Here is a 22,493-nt window from a genome sequence, read left to right as displayed (position 1 = left end):
ACTCCCCATGTGATTTCTGCTGAATCAATTCCCTTTTCTGGACTTCAATTAAAATAATCTTTTAGAGGGGCGGCCAGGTGGCACAGTGAGTAATAGCGCTGGCCCCTGAGTCGGGAGACCCGGATCAGTTCCAGCCTCAGATGCTTAACACCCACACAAAAAAACTGGCCATGTAACCTTGAGCAAGTTACTTAACCCCAATTGCTTTTTAAAAATAAAAATAAATAAATAATAATCTTTTAGAATCATAGACACATCTCCATTTCAGAAGAATCTAGTCACACATGCAGTATCCCAAAAAGTGTTTATACAGTTTTCTGCTAATAAAAAGCTTAAAAACTGCTCTAAGATTTTTTGGACGACTTGTATTTATGCAAATAAGATTATCTTAGTATATTTAGTCCAACTCTCTCCTTCTATAGCTGAGGAAACAAAGAAATGGAGAGGTTAAGAGCCTTGCCAATCAAGAAGGTCATACCTTCCGTCTTTCTTCTTTACCAAATCATAAATAAAGAAATTTCTTTCTAAAACTAAAGAGAGAGAAAGAGACAGGCAGACAGAGACAGTCAGGGACAGAGATATAGAGTCAGAAAGAGACTGAGAGAAAGAGAGACAGAGACAAAGTGAGGGACTGAGACAGAAAGATAGAAACAGATGCTTGCTCATTCTCAGATAGAGAATCCAGTGGCACAGAAGAGATTCAAACCCAGATTTTCAGACACCAAATTCAGGGATCTTCCTATTACACCACACTGTCCTCCTTGGTCAGTTTTGTTCTGGCTGTATAGGTTTACCCCAAGGGATGGGGCAGGAATGATTTTCTACATTGTAAAAGAGTATCTGGTTTTGTTGTAAACTGTGACACATGTATATTCAGTTCTAGGCAATTTAATTCAATAAACTTATATGAAATGCCTCTTACAAGCACTGTGCTGAGTATTGGCATAAAAAAGACAAAACTATCCAGTGACTGTTCTCAAGGAGTTCATATCCCACTTAGAGGACACAACATGCAGACGAAAAAACACCAGGGTGTTTGAGGAATGAGCTTTTACTAACTAACACCTGGCCAGAGTGGGGAAAGCTTTTTGTAGGATGTGGCATCTGAACTAAGCCCTAACAGACAGTAGAAAGGCTAAGCTTAAAGACTCAACTACCATCCCACGTTCTACAGAAAGCCTTCCCAACTCCTCTTAATTCTAGAGCATTTCTTCAGTTAATCATCTCCTGATTATCCTGTTTTCTCATCTGTAAAATGAGCTGGAGAAGGAAATGACAAACCATTCCAACATGTGTCGAGAACATCCAAAAATGTAATTACAAAGAGTCAGACACGAGTAAACAATAACAACTAAATTTTCCTGTACATAGCTTGTTTTGTTTCCATGTTGTCTTCCTCACTAGACTCTAAGCCCCTTGAGGGCAGAGACTGCCTTTTGCCTCTTTTTTTATCCCAGTTCTTAGTGCAGCGTCTGACACATAGTAGGTGCTTCATAAATATTAATTAATCAAGATGCATGGGACAGGACAAATGCAAAAAAAAATAAATATTAAACATATATTAAAGGATATGTATAAGCTACATGAAAAGTAGGTATCATTGTGTCTTTGTATAATACAGATATGATATTGATAATTTAAGTTAGGGAGAGATGAAACAGTTAAAAAAAAACTATAAACTAACAACCCTAATGAATATAGATACAAAAAGATAAAAAACTGTAGGCTAGAAATGAATATAGATACAAAAAAGATTAAATAGAATATCAGCAAAGAGGCTACAGCAATAAATCAGAGGGGTCATACGTTATGATCAGAATAGACTTATATCAGAGCAAACATTAAGAAACCTTTAAGCAAAAACATGACATACAAAAAGAAGCAAAAAAGGCTTCTGACAAAAAATAATGCCATTGGGGAAGCTAGGTGGTACAGTGAATAGAGAACCGACTCTGGAGTCAGGAGGACCTGAGTTCAAATCCAGCCTCAAACACTTAACACTTAACTAGCCATGTGACCTGGGGCAAGTCATTTAACCCCAACTGCCCCTCCAAAAAAAGCAATAATAATAATGCCATTTCTGATGCCTGACCTATGATAGAGCCTTCTGAGCCTATACTGGTCTGATCAACCACAGTTGGACACATTGTACCTTGTCCCCAACATAGTGATGTCATTTTGGTCCTTTTTGAGAATGAAAGACAGCCACCATTTCTGCTAAAGATACTATAAACAGGAAAAATAGACAGATGGGGATAGGAACTGGACCTCTGATTTCATTGACATTGGAAAAGGCTAGATGAGGAAATTCTCTCTGCCAATGTAAGTTGACAACTTTCCTGCAATTTATAGCCTTAAAGAGAAACCCTGGGAGGGAGACCTATGCATTTCACACAGGTGCTATGTGTCAAAGGCAAGGCATGAATTCCAACCTGAATAAGTCTAAGGTCAGTTTCTTCTCCAATTTTTTTATAAAGAAATCAATGCATCTTCATGGTCAATAGCATCGATCTAAAATCATGTATCAGCATTATATTAGCTTAGTGCCTAGTACATAGCAAGCACTTCAAAAATGTTGATCAATTGATTGATATGTAATAGAGAAACATTGGAGACCTTTCCAATACGATCAGGGTTAAGTAGAAAGGATGGGGATAGGGTAGAAAAAAAATTTTTTTTAATTTTAAATAAGAATAAGAAAAACAAGTTACAAAGCAGTTACAAATTACCTGGTACTGAATTAAAAAAAATAGAGAAATAAATCAATTAAATGAAATGGGTCCACTAGACATCCACCCGTGTGTGTGTTTAAAAGATTAGTGTTTGATAAGCTGGTAGAAAATATTAGCTAACTTTATACGTCATTTTTAGGTTTGCAAAGCACTTTATCTCAATTGATCCTCATGAGAAACTTATAAGACAGGCAACAAGGAAACAAAACTATCGCTTTTTACAGATGATGTGATGGCATAGCTGTTGTTTGACCTTCACTCTTGAAGAGAACCATGACATCAGGAGGCTAATGCCTTGACATGCAAGTGAGTTGGATTTAAGTGAGGCAGGGCTGTGCAAAATCACCAATCTCACTTTCTCCTCCAGAGTCATCTGGATTCAATGGCAAGATACAGATAAAGATAAGTGGAGATGGGGGTGGCTAGGTGTCTCAGTGAGTAAAGCACAGGCCCTGGAGTCAAGAGGACCCGAGTTCAGATCCAGCCTCAGACACTTAACACCCACACACAAAAACTAGCTGTGTGACCTTGGGCAGGCTACTTAACCCCAGTTGCCCTCCAAAAGGCAAAAAAAAAAAAAAAGATAACTGGAGATGACCCTGGATGTAGTGGGAGAACTTGGATTTTTGAAGCTGAGGTCTTTAACAGGTCTCAGTTTGACTGACACAGTGCTCATCCAGTGATTAAGGTTAGACAAGAAAGGAGGCAAAGAATGGTGTCTTTCACCTAGTCAAAAAATATACACACATATACATATATAACATATATATAAATACATGTGTATATATACATATCTGGGAGAGGAAGACCCTCAGGGCTTCTGGGCAAAAAAGAAGCAATTGCTATTTGCATTCACTCTAAGCAGTCAGGGACCAATGACCCAGCTTGGGCTGGGACTTATTGTTGGTCTATTAATGAGAGTCAGAGTGATAGTTAGAAAACCCTGTAAAGAGAGAATTAATTATCTTTAAGTGCATATTGAAACATATTTTTTCCTTTCATTATTTTTATTTTCTTTCTCAACATGGCCAATGTAAAAATAAGTTTTATATGCCTTCTAAAAGAAAATTCACAACCACCACTCCATTTCCCCCCCCCCCAAAAAAGAATCTGGTGAGATAATTAACATGGCTATTATTATTCCCATTTCACAGATGAAGAAACTGATATTCAGAATGGTGAAGCAACTTGCCCAGAGTGGCCCAACCAGTAGGTGTCTAGGGGAATATTCGAACCCAGATCTCCTTGACTCAAGCCCATCACTCAATCATCCCACAATTTCCTCCACTTCAATACAATGGAATGAAGTCAAAGAATATCCAAATAAATTCTAAAACAACTTCTAAAGTTAAGAGAGTCACCTTCAGCCCTCCCTGTTCATGGACTCCTCCTGAAAGAGGGTCTCATATTTACGGATTGAACAAATCCATTAGCAATAGAAATGTATGTGTGTTTATGAGGGATGACGGAGATTGAGGTGCATAACCCCAGAGACTCTCTAGGACAATAAATCCTGAGTCATAACTCCTTCCTCTATTTCCTGTTTTGCTCAAATATTAGTTCCCTTTTTTCAGACAGATTGTGCAACTCAACATTTTCAAGAATGTGTTTTATCCAAGCTAAGGATGTTTTCATCTTTGTTCCTTATCAGTCATCAATTGCATATAAAGAGAGGGTTCATGTCTGGGGTTGCCAGGCAGTAGGCAGCTTGCAAGTTCTGAGTCTATTCCTGAAAGAGTTCTCCTTCCACATCCAAGAACCATGGTCTCCTTGGTGGTCCTCTCCATCCTCACCATTTTGGTACCTGGCCTCTGCTTTGAAGACAAGAAGTATGGTGAGTCTAATTATTTCCTTTCCTTTTGGCCTCCTTGGCCTCGCTACAAAATTGAAAGGTGAGCCCTTCCTCCTTTTCCATCCAGGGTGAACAGGAACTTCTCCTGCCCCACTCAAAATCCATCCTTTTGACTTTCGAGGAATTGGCATGAAACGAATCAGTCTATTTTCAGGGCACATGGGAACACATGTCCATGTGTCTTTCCCAAGGTGGAAAATCATAGCCCTTGAATACTCTAGCCCAGAACAAGGAAACCCTGATTTCCCTAGCTTCCTTCAAGTCCCAGCCCTTCCTAACCCCTCTTAATTCTAGGGTCTTCCTTCTATTGATTATTTCTAATCTTGGCTCGTAATTGTCTTGCTCTCTTGTAATTGGTTACTTGCATGTTGTTTCCCCCATAAGACTGTGAGCTCCTTGAAGGCAGGGACTGTTTTTTGCCTCTTTTTTTACCCCTAGCACTTAGCACAGTGCCTGGAATATAGTGGACACTTAATATATGCTTATTGATTGATTGACTGACAGATTGAGAGGCTCAGGCTATTCAAGGCTACCCTAACACAATCATGGGTAGGGGAAGGAGAGAAACAGTAGGGACATGGTTGCTGTGCAATGTCACCCATGATAAGTCATTTCATTCCCTTAGCCTCAGTTTCCTCATCTGTAAAATGAGAATGATAATCCCTGTACTACTTACCTCATAGGATTGTGATAAAAAAAAAATTAGATACTATCTGTATAAGTGCTTTATTGTTAAAAATGTTAAAATTGCCAGTACACCTCCAAACCTCTAGTGGACCTAAAATCTCGTTGATGTGAACAGACATTCCTTCCATTGAGTAGGACATCAACTCATTCATGCTTTCACATCCTAAAAGATTCTTGCCCATGCCTTCCTATAAATCCAGTCCCAAAGTACTTAGAGATTTTTTCAGCTGGATGCAGAAGCACCTAGGCTGGATTGTCTTTGGGAAATCACACAAGTTCTACTGACCCTAAACATCTCCTTGAAGCAAAGGCCCAACTTTATAAAAACTTGTATTCTTCAGAAAGACCTAGGTTTGAGGCCTGCCTTTGACCCATATTATCTGTATACAAGTGAACAATTCATTGAACTCCTCAGTCACCCTGGCAGCTCAAAGACTCTAAGCAAGACCAGTGCTGGTCTGTCTGGGTGGAAGGAGTTTCCACATTGGGATGCTTACACCCCAGTTGAAGGATTCCAACCCAAAAGATCATTTTTCCAATCATGTTGCCTGTCTGTGACATATGTAACATTAAAGTCTCTGAAGAATTCAGACCCTAAGGGCAATGGAGAGGTACATGGCGGGCGTGAGAAAGCAGCAACATATTATGGCATGGCACAGAATTATGACAAAGAAGTAAGAAGAGATAGCCTGGCACAGTATAAAGAGAATAGCCCTAGCTCCAGATGAAGAGGGTCCATGGTACTTGGATTAAATTACCTCAAAGCTTCCTTCTACTTCTACAGCTATGTTCCTATGTCATCAGAAAAATGGATGAGTAATTAAAAAAAAGATAAGTTACATAAGAAGAGCACAAACTAACCAATGTCAACTTTTGAATATTTAAAAGCATTTATTAAGCACCTACTATGTGCCAGGGACTGTTCTAGGAGCTGAGATCACAAATGTGACCCAAAAAATGCCCAGATGAACTATAGTCCCAAGGACTGAAAGAACTATTTGAATGAGAACAAGCCAATGTCAAAGATTTTCTAAATATTGTTGAAAATGGGAGAAGGTAAGCTATTGGGTTTTTTTAAAATACTTTTGGTAAATGGAAGGTGGCAGCCTGTTTCTCCATGACAGCAGGTACTCAGACCTAACAATGTACAAATCTGTTCTTATAACATTATTGGAATGGGGCTGGGATTGTTTGTTTTGCTTTGATTTTTGTATTTTCACCATTTAGCATAGTGCCTGGTACACAGTAAGCAAACAGATTCTTGTTGATTGAGTGATTTATGTCCTCTAGATTCATCCCCTAGACACCGTGGAGCCATTTCTTCCTTTGATGACTTCTCCGGAGTCAGAAGAATCATCTGAGGATTGCCTAGATTCAGAATGATTGTGTCCTCACTTTGATCCTTTTCTTACAGAGAGATATGACATCCCAAATGCCTGCTGCTTCCAGTATTCTCCTCCCAAAATTCCTAATGTGGTTGGTTGTTATGTCACCAGCAGCCGGTGCCCCAAGCCAGGAGTCATGTGAGTAATATTTCTGCAGGTCATATCTGAGGGAAAGGAGAAAAGGAGCTGCTAGAGAGAAGCCAAGAAGGTCTTGGGAGGGAGAAGCAGACCCTCAGGGAGGCTGGATGATAGATAGAGGTTAGAGAAAGATGGTTTATAGAATTTTGTGCCCTTGCTAAGTGGGAGTTATGAGAAAGGAATGCACACCAGGACTCCCAGACAAAATAAGCTCTATTCATTGTGCCCAGAGACCTTGGACCTGGTGTTGGGGCTGGAAAGAGAGAACTAAGGAGGAACCCATTTAGCTTTTTACCTGAGCTAGACCCAATATATGCCCAGGTAGAATGATAGGAACATTGATTTGGAGCCAGAATGGGACTTATTGGCCAATTAGTCATTTTACACATGCTAATTGTAATTTATTTTTTAGAAATCATATGTCAGGGGAGACCCAGAAGAAGAGAATCTTGCCCAAGGTCACAGTTAGTAAGGGAGGGTGGCTAGGTTTGAAGCCAGGCTGACTCCAAACCTTTTCTCACAGGGCATGCCTTCCACCCAGCCTCCAAATGGGATCTGCTCCTATTGAAAAGGGAAGAGGAAGGAGAAGAGAAAGGAGAGACTAGAAGGGTTTTCTCAAAGGACCTCCATGGAGTCATAGAGAGAATAGAAGTAGGGATTAAGGGAGGGTCTTGAAACACTGTATGGGGATGACAGACATGGATAACAGGAAGGTCTGTGAGTTCTTTTGGGGAAGAGAAGCCCAGGGCTGAATTCTCACCTTCTCCATCCTTCTTCTTCTTGCACTACAGTGTCATTACCAGCGATGGAAGACAGCACTGTATCCGACGAAGGAAAGATGAGTGGAACTGTAACATTTTCCTGCCAGAGACAACCTTCCAGATGAGAGAATATGCTCCTCAGACACCTCCCTATGCAGATTAGGCCCTTTACCTAAGGGAAGAAGACATATGATTTCATTTTTTTTCTTTTTGGAGAGGGGAAGGTAGGGCAATTGGGGTTAAGTGACTTGCCCAAGGTCACATGGCTAGTTTTAAGTGTCTCAGGCCGGATTTGAACTCAGGTTCTCTTGACTCCAGGGCCAGTGCTCTATTCACTTTACCACCTAACCTCCCCTGACATATGATTTCTAAAAAATAAACTTATATTGGACTTAATAGTACTCAATTTGTTTATTATCTGTATGTTTGAAAAAATCAAGACCTCTGCCTGCTAGGAATTATATGGGGATGTTAAGGAAACACAATTATATGGAAAAGGAAGGACAGTCGGAACCCCTGAATACTTTGTCCTGTCATCTGACCTCCTGGGGAATCTTTGTGCCTCTGAATCCCAGGGTTCCCTCACCAAGGTAGGGGAGGGACAGCCTTTGCTTTGTGTCGTGTATGGAAGGACATATGACTCCTAATTGATGGAGAGAACACTGAGCCAATGCTGCATGCTTTTATAAAGGGTAGAGTTGGGTCGGAGCTTCACAGGAATGAGACAGGGGTAGTCCCAGAGACTCTTTGGGAAGCACAGGTAGGGTTTTCTTGGCAAAGATCCTGGAGTGGTTTGCCATTTCCTCAGATGAGGAAACTGAAGCAACAGGCTTAAGTGACTTGCCCAAGTCACATGGCTAGTAAGTGTCTGAGGTCATATTTGAACTCAGGACTTCCTGATTCCCGACCCAGCACTTTGTCCACTGAGTCACCAGCTTCTCAGCTCAGAATCAGAGGATGTACTGAAATCCCAGTTCTGCTCCTCACTAGTTACATGATCTCCAGTAAGCTGCTTGCTTTCTTTGCAGCTGGCCTTGCTCCTCTTAAAATAAAGGGTGGGACTATTGAGCTGGAAGGTACCTTCCATCTCAAGAGCCTACATTCTATGGCTAAATAGATCAGGTTTCTCAGGAACTTGTTTTTGTATACAAGAATCAATAGAGTTCTGTTTGAGAACTGTTAGATTGAAACAGCACCACTTTAGAAGATCAGACATTCTAGAAGTCCCCTGGTTTGGCTATAGACTTATAGAAAATCAATAGCTTAGAAAGCCTAGCCCAACATAGAAGAAATAAGTTTATGATTATAGAATCTGAGACTTATAAGGGACCTTGGATACCATCTTGTCCCACCCTTTCCCATCAAGAATATTGACTACAGTATCCCCAACAAGGACGAAAGCTTTTCTTTGAAGACCTCCATCAAAGGGAAACTCACCATTCTATGAGATATGCCCCTCCACTTTGGAATAGCTCTAATTGTTAAGAAACTTGTCCCTTACATCAAACATAAATTTACCTCCTTGAAACTATACCACTAGCTCCAAGATCCTTTCCTTGATTCACTCTGGATCTGATAGATTGTATCCCCAAAAGGGCAACAGCCACCCCAAGTTCTAGAGATGACTACTTCTAATCCTGCAGCTAATGAGTCCTTATCATTGTATTTCCCCTTAACAATCAGCCAGCAGACTCAAATAGCTTTTAGAAAAGGTATTTTCTCACATAGCCTAACAAGAAGAATAGTTATGAAGGAAAATAAATCTGGGAGCACTCTCTCCCATCCAGAGTCAGCAGAGATCTGGGGAAGGGGATGGAAGCAAGGAAGAGTAGTCACAAAATTCAAGCACAATGGCAGTGAAGCACAATGCGGAATGCATGGGCAATGAAACTCACAACTCTGGAATAGTAGGGCCTAGAAAGTTCAGTGCAAGCTAGGGTATCGATAACGCACAAATCACTCGGAGAGTAGTGTCTCAGCTAGATGGGCTGATCCACTGCTGGGGCCACGAAGGCTGTTCAGCTGTTGTACCAAATCATCACCTGGCCCTGCTGCTGCTGGGATGGACCGGGGAGGTAGGCTGTCTGCTCAGCAGAGCTGCTGAGTTGGTCATTTGGCTGTTGAGTCACAGCTGCCACAATGGTCTGAGCATTCCTAGGATCTCTTCAGAGGACATAGAGTCTCTGACAGATAATCTACTGGCTTTCCTGGGCTCATTGTTCAATGGGCAGCTGCAGGCTCTACCTTCTCCAACTTCTGACAGGGCTGGAGATGACCATGTTCTTCTCAGCTAGGGTACCGCCTTGTTATTTCAGTAAGGGCAACCACACTTAGCCTGGAATTCACAGAAGCCTTGGGCCTACGTCTGAGGTTTATCACATCTGAGCAGCAGATGGTGGGAGAGATCAAGCCTCTCCTTGTTACAGCATTCTTCACCATGAGGAACTGTGGGAAGCCAGTTATGGGGAGCCCTGCCATCCTGCAGCAGGGCTGAGAAAGTGTGGGAGCCTTGCCATCCCCAGTCAGGGGTGAGAAAGAATCACATACCCAGAGGTTGCAAGTGGGTGCATAAAAAGAGCCGGGACTCCCGGAATGGTGAGTCAATAGTAGAGAGCCAATATTTATTCTTCCAGGCACAAGCTTTATAGAGCCATAAATTTCCGTCCTAATTGTTTTCCCCTGAGGACATATTCCATACTTAACATAATCCTCGAACCTGTGTGTTTGAGCTCTTTCCTGGGGGATCCAGGCCCATCAGCAGGCCAAACACCTGAGACGACTTGTGCAGCCATCAGAGTCAGTCCCACTGACCTGTGGTCAGTCCTCTACAAGGAACTGCAACACACAGAACTCTTAAGTTGGCAACAAAGATGAGTTCTGGAACAATCAGGACTTTAAACCCATTATCTGGGCCTTAGGATTCCTCTATGTCCCCTTTCCTTCCACCTCCTAGAGTTCTTGACTTACAGTGAAGGAGGTGGCTTTGCCCTGGACAGAGCTGCCATTTTGGCCTTCCTGTTCAAAACCTATCTCTTGGGTCAAATTAGTCTTAGATTCCTTCAGGTTTTTTATAGTGCCCATTCCCTTCCCAGATTCCAGGCAAGCGTCCTGCAGATGAGTAGCTGGAGACAAAGGAATGGAAGCCAGCTAGGTACTGTCCCAAATTCATTGGTTTTGCTGCTCTCAATCACATAAAGCTAAATAATTCAAGCCTCAGACCATTTCTGGAACGTGGAATGTTTTCTTCATATTCAAAAAGACTTCCCCTTTATTTTTCAATCTGAAAAAAAATTGAAAAACCTTGCTGAAGTCTAAATGGTGCACACTCTTTCATGACTTTCACAAACTTCCCTGGGAGAGCCAGAAAACCTGCAAAACCCAGGACTAAACTCCCCATGTGACCTTGGACAAGTCACAGACCTTTCTGAACCTCATCTACCTCATTGGTAAAAAGAGATGCTTGGACTGAATGGCCCCAACTGGCCCTCTTCACTTGAACATTCTATAATTCTGGAGAAAGAGACCCAAGCTCCAGAAATATAGGATGAAATAGGGAAAGGAAAATCTCTAACAAAATTTTAAAAGCAAGAAACTGTCCCAGAGTGATCCACATTTCCCCAAAGCCTCCTGCTTATACCCTGTGCTCATAGAAACAACGGATCAAAACTCTGGGGAAGAAGAGAAAGGGGGCAGGAAGCTGAGCCAGTCTAGACTTTCTCAAGAAATTCCATCAGCTGGCATATCCTGTGTTCTTTCATTTGTCACCAAAGGTCTGGTCATGGTTATCATAATCATAATGCCAATTTCATTCATTTATTAAAGAAAAATTCATTAAGCTCCTACTATGTGCTAGGCATTATGATAAACTCTGTGGGTACAAGGACAAAAACAGAGTATGTGAATATAGGATTATCATCTCTTAGTGAATGGTTCTTCCTCCAGTGGGTTGCCCCTCATCAAGTATTTCCTTTCCCCAATTCATTCCTCACACAATTACCCCAGTGTTATTCCCAAATTTCTGACCATGTCACTCACTCAGTAAATTCCCCTGGCTCTCTAATCTGACTCCAACCTACCTTTCCAGCCTTATTCTATGTTACTTTCCATCATACATTATACAATCCAGCCAAACTGACCTTCAGCTATTCCTCATAAAAAGCATTGCATCTCCCATCTCCATACCTTTGCACAGGATGTCCCTTGTGCCTGGAAGGGACTCCCTTTGCACCTCCACCTTGCTTTCTTTAAATTTTTTATTTCATTCAAAGCTCAGTTCAAGCTCCATGTGAAGACTTTCCTAATCCCCCCAAGCTGCTAGAACTTCCCTCTATAAATTAATTTGTATTCGTTTTGCATATTCTTAAAGATGCATATCAGTGGTTCTCAAATTTTTTTTTCCCACTCATGACACAGCATTTTTTACCATGAGAAATTGCAACATACAGAACACTTAAGCTGGCAATAAAAATAAATTCTGGGACAATCAGGACTCCAAAGCCACTGTCTAAACCCTGGGATTCTTTTGTCTCTTTTCCTTCCCACCTACTACAGTTCTTGACTTATAATGGAGGAGGTGACCTTGCCCTGGACAGAGTTGCCATTTGACCTCAAGAAAAGAAGAGCAAGGGGCGGCTAGGTGGCACAGTGAATGGAGTGCCAGACCTGGAGTCAGGAGGACCTGAGTTCAAATCCAGCCTCAGACACTCAACACAAAAAACTAGCCATGTGACCTTGGGCAAGTCACTTAGCCCCAGTTGCTCTCCAAAAAGCAAGAAAAGAAAAGAAGGAGAATTATCTCTCCTGGATCTATTTTCCAGGTCAGTGGTTTTTCCAATGAGATATTTCACATTACCTTCTATTTTTTCACTTGTTTGGATCTGTTTTATAGTATCTTGATTTCTCATAAAGTCATTAGCTTCTATTTGCTCCAATCTAATTTTGAAGGAATTATTTTCTTCATTGAGTTTTTGAAATTCCTTTTCCATCTGACCAATTCTGCTTTTTAAGGCATTCTTCTCCTCATTGGTTTTTTGGACCTCTTTTAGTCTATTTTTTTAAGGTGTTATTTTCTTCAGTAAAGTTGTTGACTCATTTTTCATTATTTTCTTGCATCATTCTATTTCTCTTCCCAATTTTTCCTCTACTTCTCTTACTTGATTTTCACAATCCTTCTTTAATTTCTCCATGGCCTGTGACCAGTTCATATGTTTCTCAGAGGCTTTTGATGCAGGAGTTTTGACTTTGTTGTCTTCTTCTGGTTCCATGTCTTGATGATCTTCTTTGTCCCCCAAAAAAAGGATTCTATAGTCTCATTGTGCTTCCTCTGTTTGCTCATCTTGCCAGCCAATTACTTGACTTTTGAGCACTTTGCCACAGTAGAATCTGCTTCCAGAGTGCTGTGTCCCAAATTTCTGGGGCTTTGCACAGCTGTTGTCACAGTTTTTCCAGGCACCTAACTCAGAACTGTGAGGAGGACTTTCTCTCCACAGCCTCAACAAGCTCTGCCATACTTGCTCTCCTCACCCCAGGACCACCACCCAAGGCTGAGACCCAGATTCAAGCAGGGCAAAGCAAGAGAATCCTGCCTCAGAGCCAGCAGAAAGATTCCTGCAAATGCCTTCTGGACAGTCAGTTGGTCCCCCTACAATCTGTAGGCCAAGATCCAGAAGCAGCAGCGGCAGAAGCTGCAGCCACCATCACCTCCACCACCCGGGGGCAGGGGCTGGACAGCATTTTTCCCTCACCTAGGATCAGCAAGGTTCCCCACTGACCTTCTACCTTCTCTTTGGCATTTGTGGCTTGAGAAGTCTGAAAACCACCACAGCTGCCAGCTATTCACTCTCCTGAAGCCTGCTCCGGTCTGTCTATGCCACACGTCTGGGCTGCTGCAGATCTGGGCTGGCACAGCTCATGAAGGACTGCACTCCACTACCAGCCCAATGCAATAGACCCTTCCTGTCAGCCTGACGGGCCACCTTCAGCAGGAGAGTTGCTTCTCTCTGTCACTTTGTGGGTTGTGTAGCTCTAAAAGTTGTTTAGAGTCCTATTCTACAGGAATTGGAGGTGGTTGGAGTGGGAGTTCAAGCAAGTTCCTGCTTTTACTCTGCCATCTTGGCTCTGCCCCCAGGAAGGAGGTTGAATTGACAAGACAGGACAATTAATTGGATATGCAGAGTGACAAAGAAGGAAAATTTGAGGATGACTACTGAGGGTGGGAATCTGAAGGATGGGGAGCATGGTGGTGCCCTTGATAGAAATGGGGAAATCCTAAGGGGTCAAAGTATGGTTGTGAGGAAAAGAAAATAACCCATAGGCCAGTTTTGAGTTTGAGAAGAGGTCACCCGGAACAGAAATCAGAAATGCTCACACCAAGGCTAAGAGGAAGTGAAAGGACCCAGGGTGAGCCAGGCTTAAGATGTCAGAGGTTAGACTACCACCACCGCTTCCACCACCATCACTAATAGCTGACTTTCACACAGTATTTTAAGGTTTGTAAAACACTTTGTGTATATTATCTCTTTTCATCCTCCCTCACAAGCACCCCATGAGCTATGAAGTATGTGTTCCTATTATCTCCATTTTGCTAATGAGCTAACTGAGGCTTAGTGGGGACAAATGATTTTCCTGCAATTACCAGCTAGTACATAATGGAAAGGGGATTACAATTCAGGTGTTCTTGACAATGAGTCTCAAAATGCATCTACCTCTCCATCCTCTCCTCTTCCTTCCCACTGAATGGTCAGAAACCATGCCCAAATTCTAATATTTTAAGCTCCTCAGCCTGTGGTATGCTGGATCCAGCTATTCTGGGCTCCTAAAAGCCAATTGTTAAATTTTTAGTGTGAGCATTTGTACCTCTTAAAATTGGCAAACACTATAAATTAGGTCTTGATTGATTGTTTTGTTTATTTCTAAACTTAAGAAAGTGATAGAAAAAATTAAAAATGTATCCTTCAAACATTTTTTTGGAGAGCCAGTTGTGAAATTCATTTCTGCCTTAGCCCACTCTATTCCTGGCCCACTTCTGAGGAAGGTCTCATTCTGAGGGGATTCAAATTTTTAAAGATGGAGGAAAGGGTGTATGTGTGTGCACATAAACACATACACACACTCACTCATTCATTCACATTCTCCCATGATTTGATCTAGACATGTTCAGATCTGGAAATCCAGAGTCATCACTTAATCTACTTCCCCATTCATTCCAATCTCACTTCCCTTATTTTAGAAAAATTGTGCCACCATCAGTATTTTCAAAAAACCACATCATGTTCCTACCTAGTTTGAGAAGGTTTTCTCATCCTGCTCCTTCTCAGTCATTACTATCTATAAAGGGGAGGGTCCCAGCCTAGGCTTCAGAGCTGTCAGAACAAGCATACTAGGAACTCCAGGAGTGCTCCTGAAAGTGCTCTCCTCCCACCTCCAAGGACCATGGTCTCTTTGACTTTCCTCTCCATCCTCATCATTCTAATACCTGGTTTCTGCTTTGAAACTAAGAACTTTGGTAAGTTTGATTTCTTCCTTTCCTTTTGATCAGCAACTTGTGAAGAAAAAGTCTGGAATGCTACAGGTTAATGATAAGCATGGAATCTATGGCAATCACCCCTAACAAAACTACCTGGGCTGCTATGAAATGAGAATTGTCCTTGAGGGACTCTCTCCTCCCTTTCCATACTAAGAAAGCAAGGGGTTCTTCTCCTGTTTCCTTCTAAATACAACTCTTTGGATCTTGGGAAAGCAGCATCAAATGGACCAGTCCACCCTGGGATATATGGTAAGAGTTGCCCTATGTATTTTTCCCAAGGTGGGAGAGCATAACCCCTGGAAACTTTCACAAGGGATCAAAGTCTCTTGGGTCCAGGCTCAGGGTGCTCTGGGCTGACAAACACCTTGAGTTTGAGTTACCAGCTGTGTAACTCATAGTAAGTCACTCTGAACCTCAATTTTCTCATCTGTAAAATGGAGATAATAAGAATTCCCCATACTACTTACTTCATTGTGTTATAGAAAAGATTAAATGAGGTGAGATAGATAAGATAAGATAGATAGATGATAAATAGATAATTTATTAAGCATTTACTATGTGCCAGGCACTGTGCTAAGTTCTGGGTAAACAAATTAAAGACAGGCCCTGCCCTCAAGGAGTTTACATACTAATGAGGGAAGATAACACATAAAGGGGAGCTGTTGTTAAATCTATTTTTCAGTTGTGTCTGATTCACCATGCCCCCTTTGGGGGTTTTCTTGGCAAAGATATTGGAGCCGTTTACCATTTCCTTCTCCTGCTCTTTTTGAGGATGAGGAAACTGCCCAAGATCATATGACTAGCAAATGCTTTAGGCTGGATTTGAACTCAGGAAGATGAATGAGTCTTCCTGACTCCAGGCCCAGAACTCTATCCACTGAGTCACCTAGCTAGGAAGTAGGAAAGGAAAACAAGACATTCAGAAGAATGAGATGAGATGACCAGGAAGTAATTCTGTGAAAGTACTTCATAAACTAAAACTTCAATACTCCAATGCATCTGTGATCTCCATGATGCAGGCATTCTTTCTAACGAAGAAGACCACAATCCATCCATGCCTGCTTGTCCTTTGTGACTCGTCCATGTCTTCCCAGAAATCTACCATAGAGAATATACCCAAAGTATTAGGAGCCTTATCTCTTAATAAAGCATAGAGCCTTGGTTGCCTAGAGGACACAGCACATTTTAAAAACAGCCACCATTTACATAACACTTATGATTTGCAAAGAGCTTTATAGGCTATCACATTTGATCCTCACAATAATCCATATAAGATAGATGCTATTATTAATCTCATTTTACAGATGAGGAAACTGAGGCAGACAGAAATTAAGTGACTTTCCCAGGGTCACATAGCCAGTGTCTAAGACCAGATCTGAACTCCAAAGTTCTCTGTGAAACAAGGGTCCATCTGTTATGCAACAATATTCTTTAGGAAAACCTGTGTTCAAGCTGAGACACTAGCTATATGACTATGTGCAAGTCATTTAACCTTTCACAAAGCCAGAGAGATTGTGACCTGTCCAAAGTCACAAAGATAGTAAGCAACAAAGTTGGAATTTTCAACCAGATTTTCCAACTTTGAATCTAGTATTCTCTCAACTATAGCATAGATTGTAGTCCCATTTTACAGATATGAACACAAAGAGAGAATAATTTACCCAAGATGATATAACTCTCAAGGAGCAGAGATAAGAAGAAATCCAATCAAGTCCTATTAGTCTTCCTATCTCCCAATCAAGTCCCCTCAGGAAATGTTCAAGGTTCTTCTGAGTGATAGACCCTCCTCTAATAGGTCTAATAATATATAGGTATGACTCATGTTGAGCTTCTATTCCCCTTTACTAAAACATCAAAGTCTAATCTCCTGGAGAAAGAAAAAGAGTTTTTGTGAAAGGAGGACAGAAAAACGGAAATAAAATTAGGGACAGAAGGAGATGAAGGAGGTAGAGGAAAAAGAGAGGAAGAGATGGAAGAAATGTAGGCCTTGGTCTTCCCAATCCTTTCCTACAAGAAATGCAGAACCATCTCTTCCTTCACTGACTGTCTCAGGAGCCAAAAGAATCAGGTGACATTCGCCTTCACTCAGGGTGTTGCATCCTCATATCATCTCTTTCCTTACAGCTAGATATAACATTCCCAATGCCTGCTGCCACTCTTACACCCGCCGCCAGATCCCATACAGCCGTGTGGTAGACTTCTACGAGACCAGCAGCTTTTGCCTCAAGTCAAGCATCATGTAAGTGGCACTTCCCTAGCCTCCATCTGGAGAAAAGGATATGAGGAGAGTGCAGGAAGGAGCAGGGAAGGACTCAGGAGGGAGAAGCAGTCCCTCAGGGACATCAGATGATTGACTAAGGCTGAATGACCTTGGTGCCCCCATTAATTCATTCAGTCAATAAGCATTTATTGAGTGTCTACTATGTGCCAGGCTCTTTGCTAAGTGTTGGGGTTACAAAGAAAGTCAAAATATAAGTCTCTGACCTTGGAAGCTCATAGTCAATGGGGGAGACAAACATACTGAATTGATCATTAATTTGTGAAAGTATGAAATAGGATCAGGCAAACCTGGTTCTTTGGTTGCATGCCAGGAAAGACCATGATTGGCAATCACACTTTATTTAAACAGAGGCAGAAAAAAAGCACAAAAAGGCAGAGACAAGTGAGGAAAGAGGTACAGAGGCAGACAAGGTGGGAATAGATGGGAATGTGAAGCAAGGCGGGCAGTGTGGGAAAGAGCATGCATGAGGAGGAGGGGAGGCAGAGAGAACCACCCACATAACATTGGACTAGAGTTGGGAGCACCAAGAAGTATGGACACGATGGAGAGGGAAGACAATCTGGGAGGAGGGGGCAGGAGTTTGAGGTCTCATTTTTATGGAATTATTTAGGGAAACAGACCAAGTCCTTTCTGTGCCAACTTGGGGTTAGTTCATTAAGATATCCAAATCATCTCAAAGTTATCAGCAAAATTTCAACATTACATCTCAAAGTTATCAGCACCTTTTTGATCTGCTGGTCTGGAGCTGTGGAGATTTACATTTCACCTGGAATTTACATATTAGAAGATGAGAACCGAAACAGAGATCCTAGCTGGTTTTCCCTGATTCTGTGCATTTTGCTAAGATGTGAATTTTAGTTAATATATGATACAATTTGTAAATTATGTTCTTTGATCTTTGGGACAGTTTGTATGTGACTTCTAGCTTTCCCTTTACAAATTGATTTCCTGGCATTACCCCTTTATACTGACTCCCTTTAAAATCCTACTATACTGACAGGGTTCAGTTGGGGGTGGGAGGATCAGGGTGACCAGAACAAGATATAATTTTAACACTCATGCAAACAAATATGAATAAAGTAGCCATTTGCAGGATAAATAAAAAATAATCAACAGAGGGAAGGTGCTAGAAGTAAAAAGGATTAAGGGAGTGATGTAGAAAGAAATGCATGCCAGGACTCCAGGACAAAATAATCTCTATTTATTGTGTCCTGTGGCCTTGGGGCTGGTGATAATACTGCATATCAGAGAGAGGGAAAGAGCTATGGGAAGATCTCCCATGGTTTCTGACCTGGCCTCTGCAGAGGCACAGGCAGGATAACAAGATCCTAGATCTAGAATAGAAATGGGCCTTAGAAACCATGTTGTCCAACCCCTTCACTTTACAGATGGAGTAACTAAACCCCACCCGGTGAGAGTGACTTACCCAAGGTCTCTCAGAAAGTAGGTATCAGAGCCTGGATATGAAACAAGGTCCTTTAAGTCCAAATGGAACCTTCTTTCTCCTCCCACTGCTGCCTCTCTAATCCTAGTAGGAACTTTTCCCACTGGAAAGGGAAGGAGAGAGCAGAGGAAATAAGACCGGGAGGGTTTTATGAGAGGATTCCCATGGAGTCACTGAAGAAGAAGGAGGAAGAAGAGGAGGAGATGGAGGAGGAGGAGGATAATTAGCATTTTTATAGCTCTCTTAGGTTTACAAAGTGATTTACACACATCCTCTGATTTAATCATCTCCACTTCAAAAAGTAGATACTAACCATTTGAGGCAGACTGAAGTCACTTCCCTAGGGTCACACAAGTAGTAAGTATCAAAGGCAGAATTTGCCTATAACTCTTCCTTACTCCAGGTTCAGCACTTTATGCACAGTACCACCTAGGGACGAGGCAAAGTCCTAAAGCTTTGTGTAGAGACAATGGTCATAGGAAGTAGAAAGGCCTGTGAACTGTGTTGGGGAAGGGAATCCTGGTGCTAAAGTCTTTATTCTTTCTTTGCTTCTCACACTCCAGCTTCATCACCAACCAAGGTCGCCAGGTCTGTGCCAACCCCAGAAATGAGTGGGTACAAGTGTACATCTTCAGGTTGAAACAGAAGGAAAAGACTAAAGAGTACCCCTCCTACATAAATCATTTCTACAAAAATGTTGAACTTTCTCCACCTGAAGAATATGATTTCTAAAATAAAGCTCTTTTAAGACCTCTTGACCACCTTCCTCCCCCCAAACCCCAGTGTCCTTCCTACTACTTGAAGCAAGGAGGCTTCTGCTCCAAGTCCCTCTTCATCGCAGAATTCTCTTCCAATGTCAACGTCAAAATGTCACTGGTCCTATTACCAATGAGTCAAAGTCTACTTGGCTGCCATAATTACTTCCAATGTCTCACATTCCCTGGCAACACTCGCTAGACTGGCAAGCCTGATTCTACCTAGGAGGGCTTTTTTTTTTCAGAAGACAAAATAGGCAAAGACATAAGACTAGCCCAAAATGTTTTTAAAGTTTCTCTCTACCCTCATACTCTCTCTATTTTTGTCTTGTCCCTCTCCATTTTCATTACTAGACATTTCAAAAAAAACTGCTTTGTACCAGAGTTTCCTTGGATGATGTAAGTTCCTATTTTATTTTTGTTTCTTTATCCTAGGTGACTCACATCCAGTAGATACTTAAACATTTGTTGATCCAAATGCCCAAAAGTCAATCTGTGGCATTTAGCTGTCCACAAAATATTTAATATGCTAACAAAGGTCTTTCCTTCTTAAGACCTACAAATATTAGAAAGGAAAAAAATTGACTCAGTTTTTTTGGAGGAAACTTAGAGGCTATCTAATTCAAGACTCTCATTTTACCAGTGATTGAGTAATCATCTTCTTGGAAAAAAAAAATCTGACTCCTCAACTTTTCTGTTATTGATGACTTAATTCTCTGAGACTCAGTTTTAAAACGTTGGTATTATTTCTAACTCTTCCCCACATCCAATAAATTGTAAATTTCTAATGATAATAACTCTTCAACATCATTCGCAGTCACCTTCTCATTTCTATTCTCACTGTCATTTCTCTACCTTAGACCCTTATTCCCTTTCTCCTAGATAATTACAGCAACTCCTAACTGGTCTCCCTGACCAGTATCTTCCTCTCTTTCAAGCTGTAATCCATGGCCTTTAACTAAAGTACTGTGTTTATATAGGCTGGGTTAATGTGTGTGTGTGTGTGTGTGTGTGTGTGTGTGTGTGTGTGTGTGTGTGAAAGAGAGAGAGAAAATTAGAAAGTATATTTTGTTGTACACTTCTAATTTGTCACCTCTCTGTCAAGGTTTGGAAAGCAAAGATCCATCCCCAGTCTTCTGGAGTACTGATTGATCATCTAATTGATCAAAGATCTTAAGTATAGTGAGTAGAGTACTGGCCCCAGCATCAGGAGGACCTGAGTTCGGATCCAGACTCAGACACTTCACACACACACACACACACACACACACACACACATACACACACACACACACACACACACACACAAGCTGTGTGACCTTGGGCAAGTTACTTAGCCCCAATTGCCCTCCAAAAAGCAAAAAAAAAAAAAAGATCTTAAGCATTTCAAAGTTGTTTTCTTCTATATTATATAAATTATTATCCTAGTTCTACTCACTTATCTCTGAATGATTTTATACAATTCTTTCTCTAGTTCTCTAAATCTATCTCTTTCATCATATCTTATGGTACCATGATATTCCCTCACATTCATATTCCATAATTTGTTAAGTCATTTGAAAACTGATAGGCACCCACTTTTTTCCAGTTCTTTGCTATAACAAAAAAAGTTCCACTATAAAATATTTTTTACATATAAATCCCTTCCCTCAGCCTTTGATCTTTTTGTGATATGTTGCTAATAATGGGGCATCACTGGGTCAAAGGGACAGTTGAGTGGCTTTTTGCATATAGTTACAAAACAGGTAACCAATGAGTCAGTCAATATTTGTTAAGCACTGACTGTGCTAAGCACTGTGCTAAAGGAGAAGGATACAAAGTCAAAAACAAAATGGTTCCTACCCTCAAGGAGCCTACATAGTCCTGGGAGATATGATGTATAATTGGGTAAGTAAATCCTAGAGATATACAAAACATGAATGCAACTTGTAGGAGGGGCACAAACAATGAGGGGGATCAGGAAAGCCTGTTTTTTTTTTTGGGGTTGGGGGGGGGGCAGGCAGGGGAATTGGGTTAAGTGACTTGCCCAAGGTCACACTAGTTAAGTGTCAAGTGTCTGAGGCTGGATTTGAACTCAGGTCTTGCTGACTCCAGGGCCCGTGCTCTATTCACTGTACCACCTAGCTGCCCCAGGAAAGCCTTTTGAAGGAGGTAACAACTGAGTTGAGAGTTCAGGGAGGTTTGGAAATTCCAAGATGATGAACTGAGGAAGGAGAACATTCCAGGAATGAGGGGAACAGTCTGTATAAAGTCCAAAGGTCACATATGTAATATTGTGGATAGAGAAAAGAACAGGAAGGTCTTCAAGCATCCCCTACCTGGGTGGAGAAGTGATTGAAGATTATCCTGGCTTAATGCCAAGACTGCTCTAATTGCAGGAAAAGAGGAAGAAAAAAAGAGGGATATCTCAAGCATTTGCAGGTAATGCAAGAAAATAAAAAGATTTTTTTTAAAGAAAGAATCCAGCAGGGGAGGCTAGGTAGTGCAGTGAATAGAGCACTGGCCCTAAAGTCAGGAGGACCTGAGTTCAAATCCAGCGTCAGACACTTAACACAAAAACTAGCCATGTGACCTTGTGCAAGTCAACCCCAATTGCCCTCAAAAAAAAAAAAAAAGAATGCAGCAAAAGGGAAGTGATAGAGAAAGGCTTTGCCATTGCCGCTGGGGAGAAACTAAGAGACCTCAGCATCATGGGTACAATTTAACAAAGAGGAGAGTGTCCCTACCATTGGGGGTAGGGAAGAAATTCTTGTGTTGGACCAAGGGAGTATGAATGGACACTATTATAGGATCTTAGTGATTAGGATTGGGAGAGATCTTTAAAATCATTTGACCCAGAGATTTATTTTTTTTGCTTTTTAGAGGGCAATTGGGGTTAAGTGACTTGCCTAAGTGTCTGAGGCTGAATTTGAATTCAGGTCCTCCTGACTCCA

General features: G+C 41.4%; 3 protein-coding genes across 3 annotated transcripts in view; 2 read left to right on the top strand and 1 right to left on the bottom strand.

Moving 5' to 3' along the window:
- The window catches only part of LOC138162618 (protein Wfdc21-like), a 387,573-nt gene that overhangs the window by 169,239 nt on the left and 195,841 nt on the right, over nucleotides 1-22,493 (bottom strand). The gene's annotated exons all lie outside the window — the stretch shown is intronic.
- Nucleotides 4,307-7,956, top strand: LOC138162116 (C-C motif chemokine 3-like). The gene is made up of 3 exons (XM_069089196.1): nucleotides 4,307-4,566; nucleotides 6,686-6,794; nucleotides 7,586-7,956. The coding sequence occupies exons 1-3, from the start codon at nucleotides 4,494-4,496 to the stop codon at nucleotides 7,716-7,718; spliced, it is 315 nt and encodes a 104-aa protein (XP_068945297.1). The 5' UTR covers nucleotides 4,307-4,493; the 3' UTR covers nucleotides 7,719-7,956.
- Nucleotides 14,843-20,370, top strand: LOC138162115 (C-C motif chemokine 4 homolog). The gene is made up of 3 exons (XM_069089195.1): nucleotides 14,843-15,059; nucleotides 17,205-17,319; nucleotides 19,369-20,370. Exons 1-3 carry the CDS (start codon nucleotides 14,987-14,989, stop codon nucleotides 19,535-19,537), a joined length of 357 nt encoding a protein of 118 aa, XP_068945296.1. The 5' UTR covers nucleotides 14,843-14,986; the 3' UTR covers nucleotides 19,538-20,370.

This window comes from Petaurus breviceps, unplaced genomic scaffold, assembly GCF_028583685.1.
Source record: "Petaurus breviceps papuanus isolate PSGF00001 unplaced genomic scaffold, PetGlider_PUasm1.0 186, whole genome shotgun sequence".
Taxonomy (NCBI): Eukaryota; Metazoa; Chordata; class Mammalia; order Diprotodontia; family Petauridae; genus Petaurus; species Petaurus breviceps.
The sequence above is the reverse complement of the archived record's forward strand: the minus strand, read 5'-3'. Positions and strand labels throughout refer to the sequence as shown.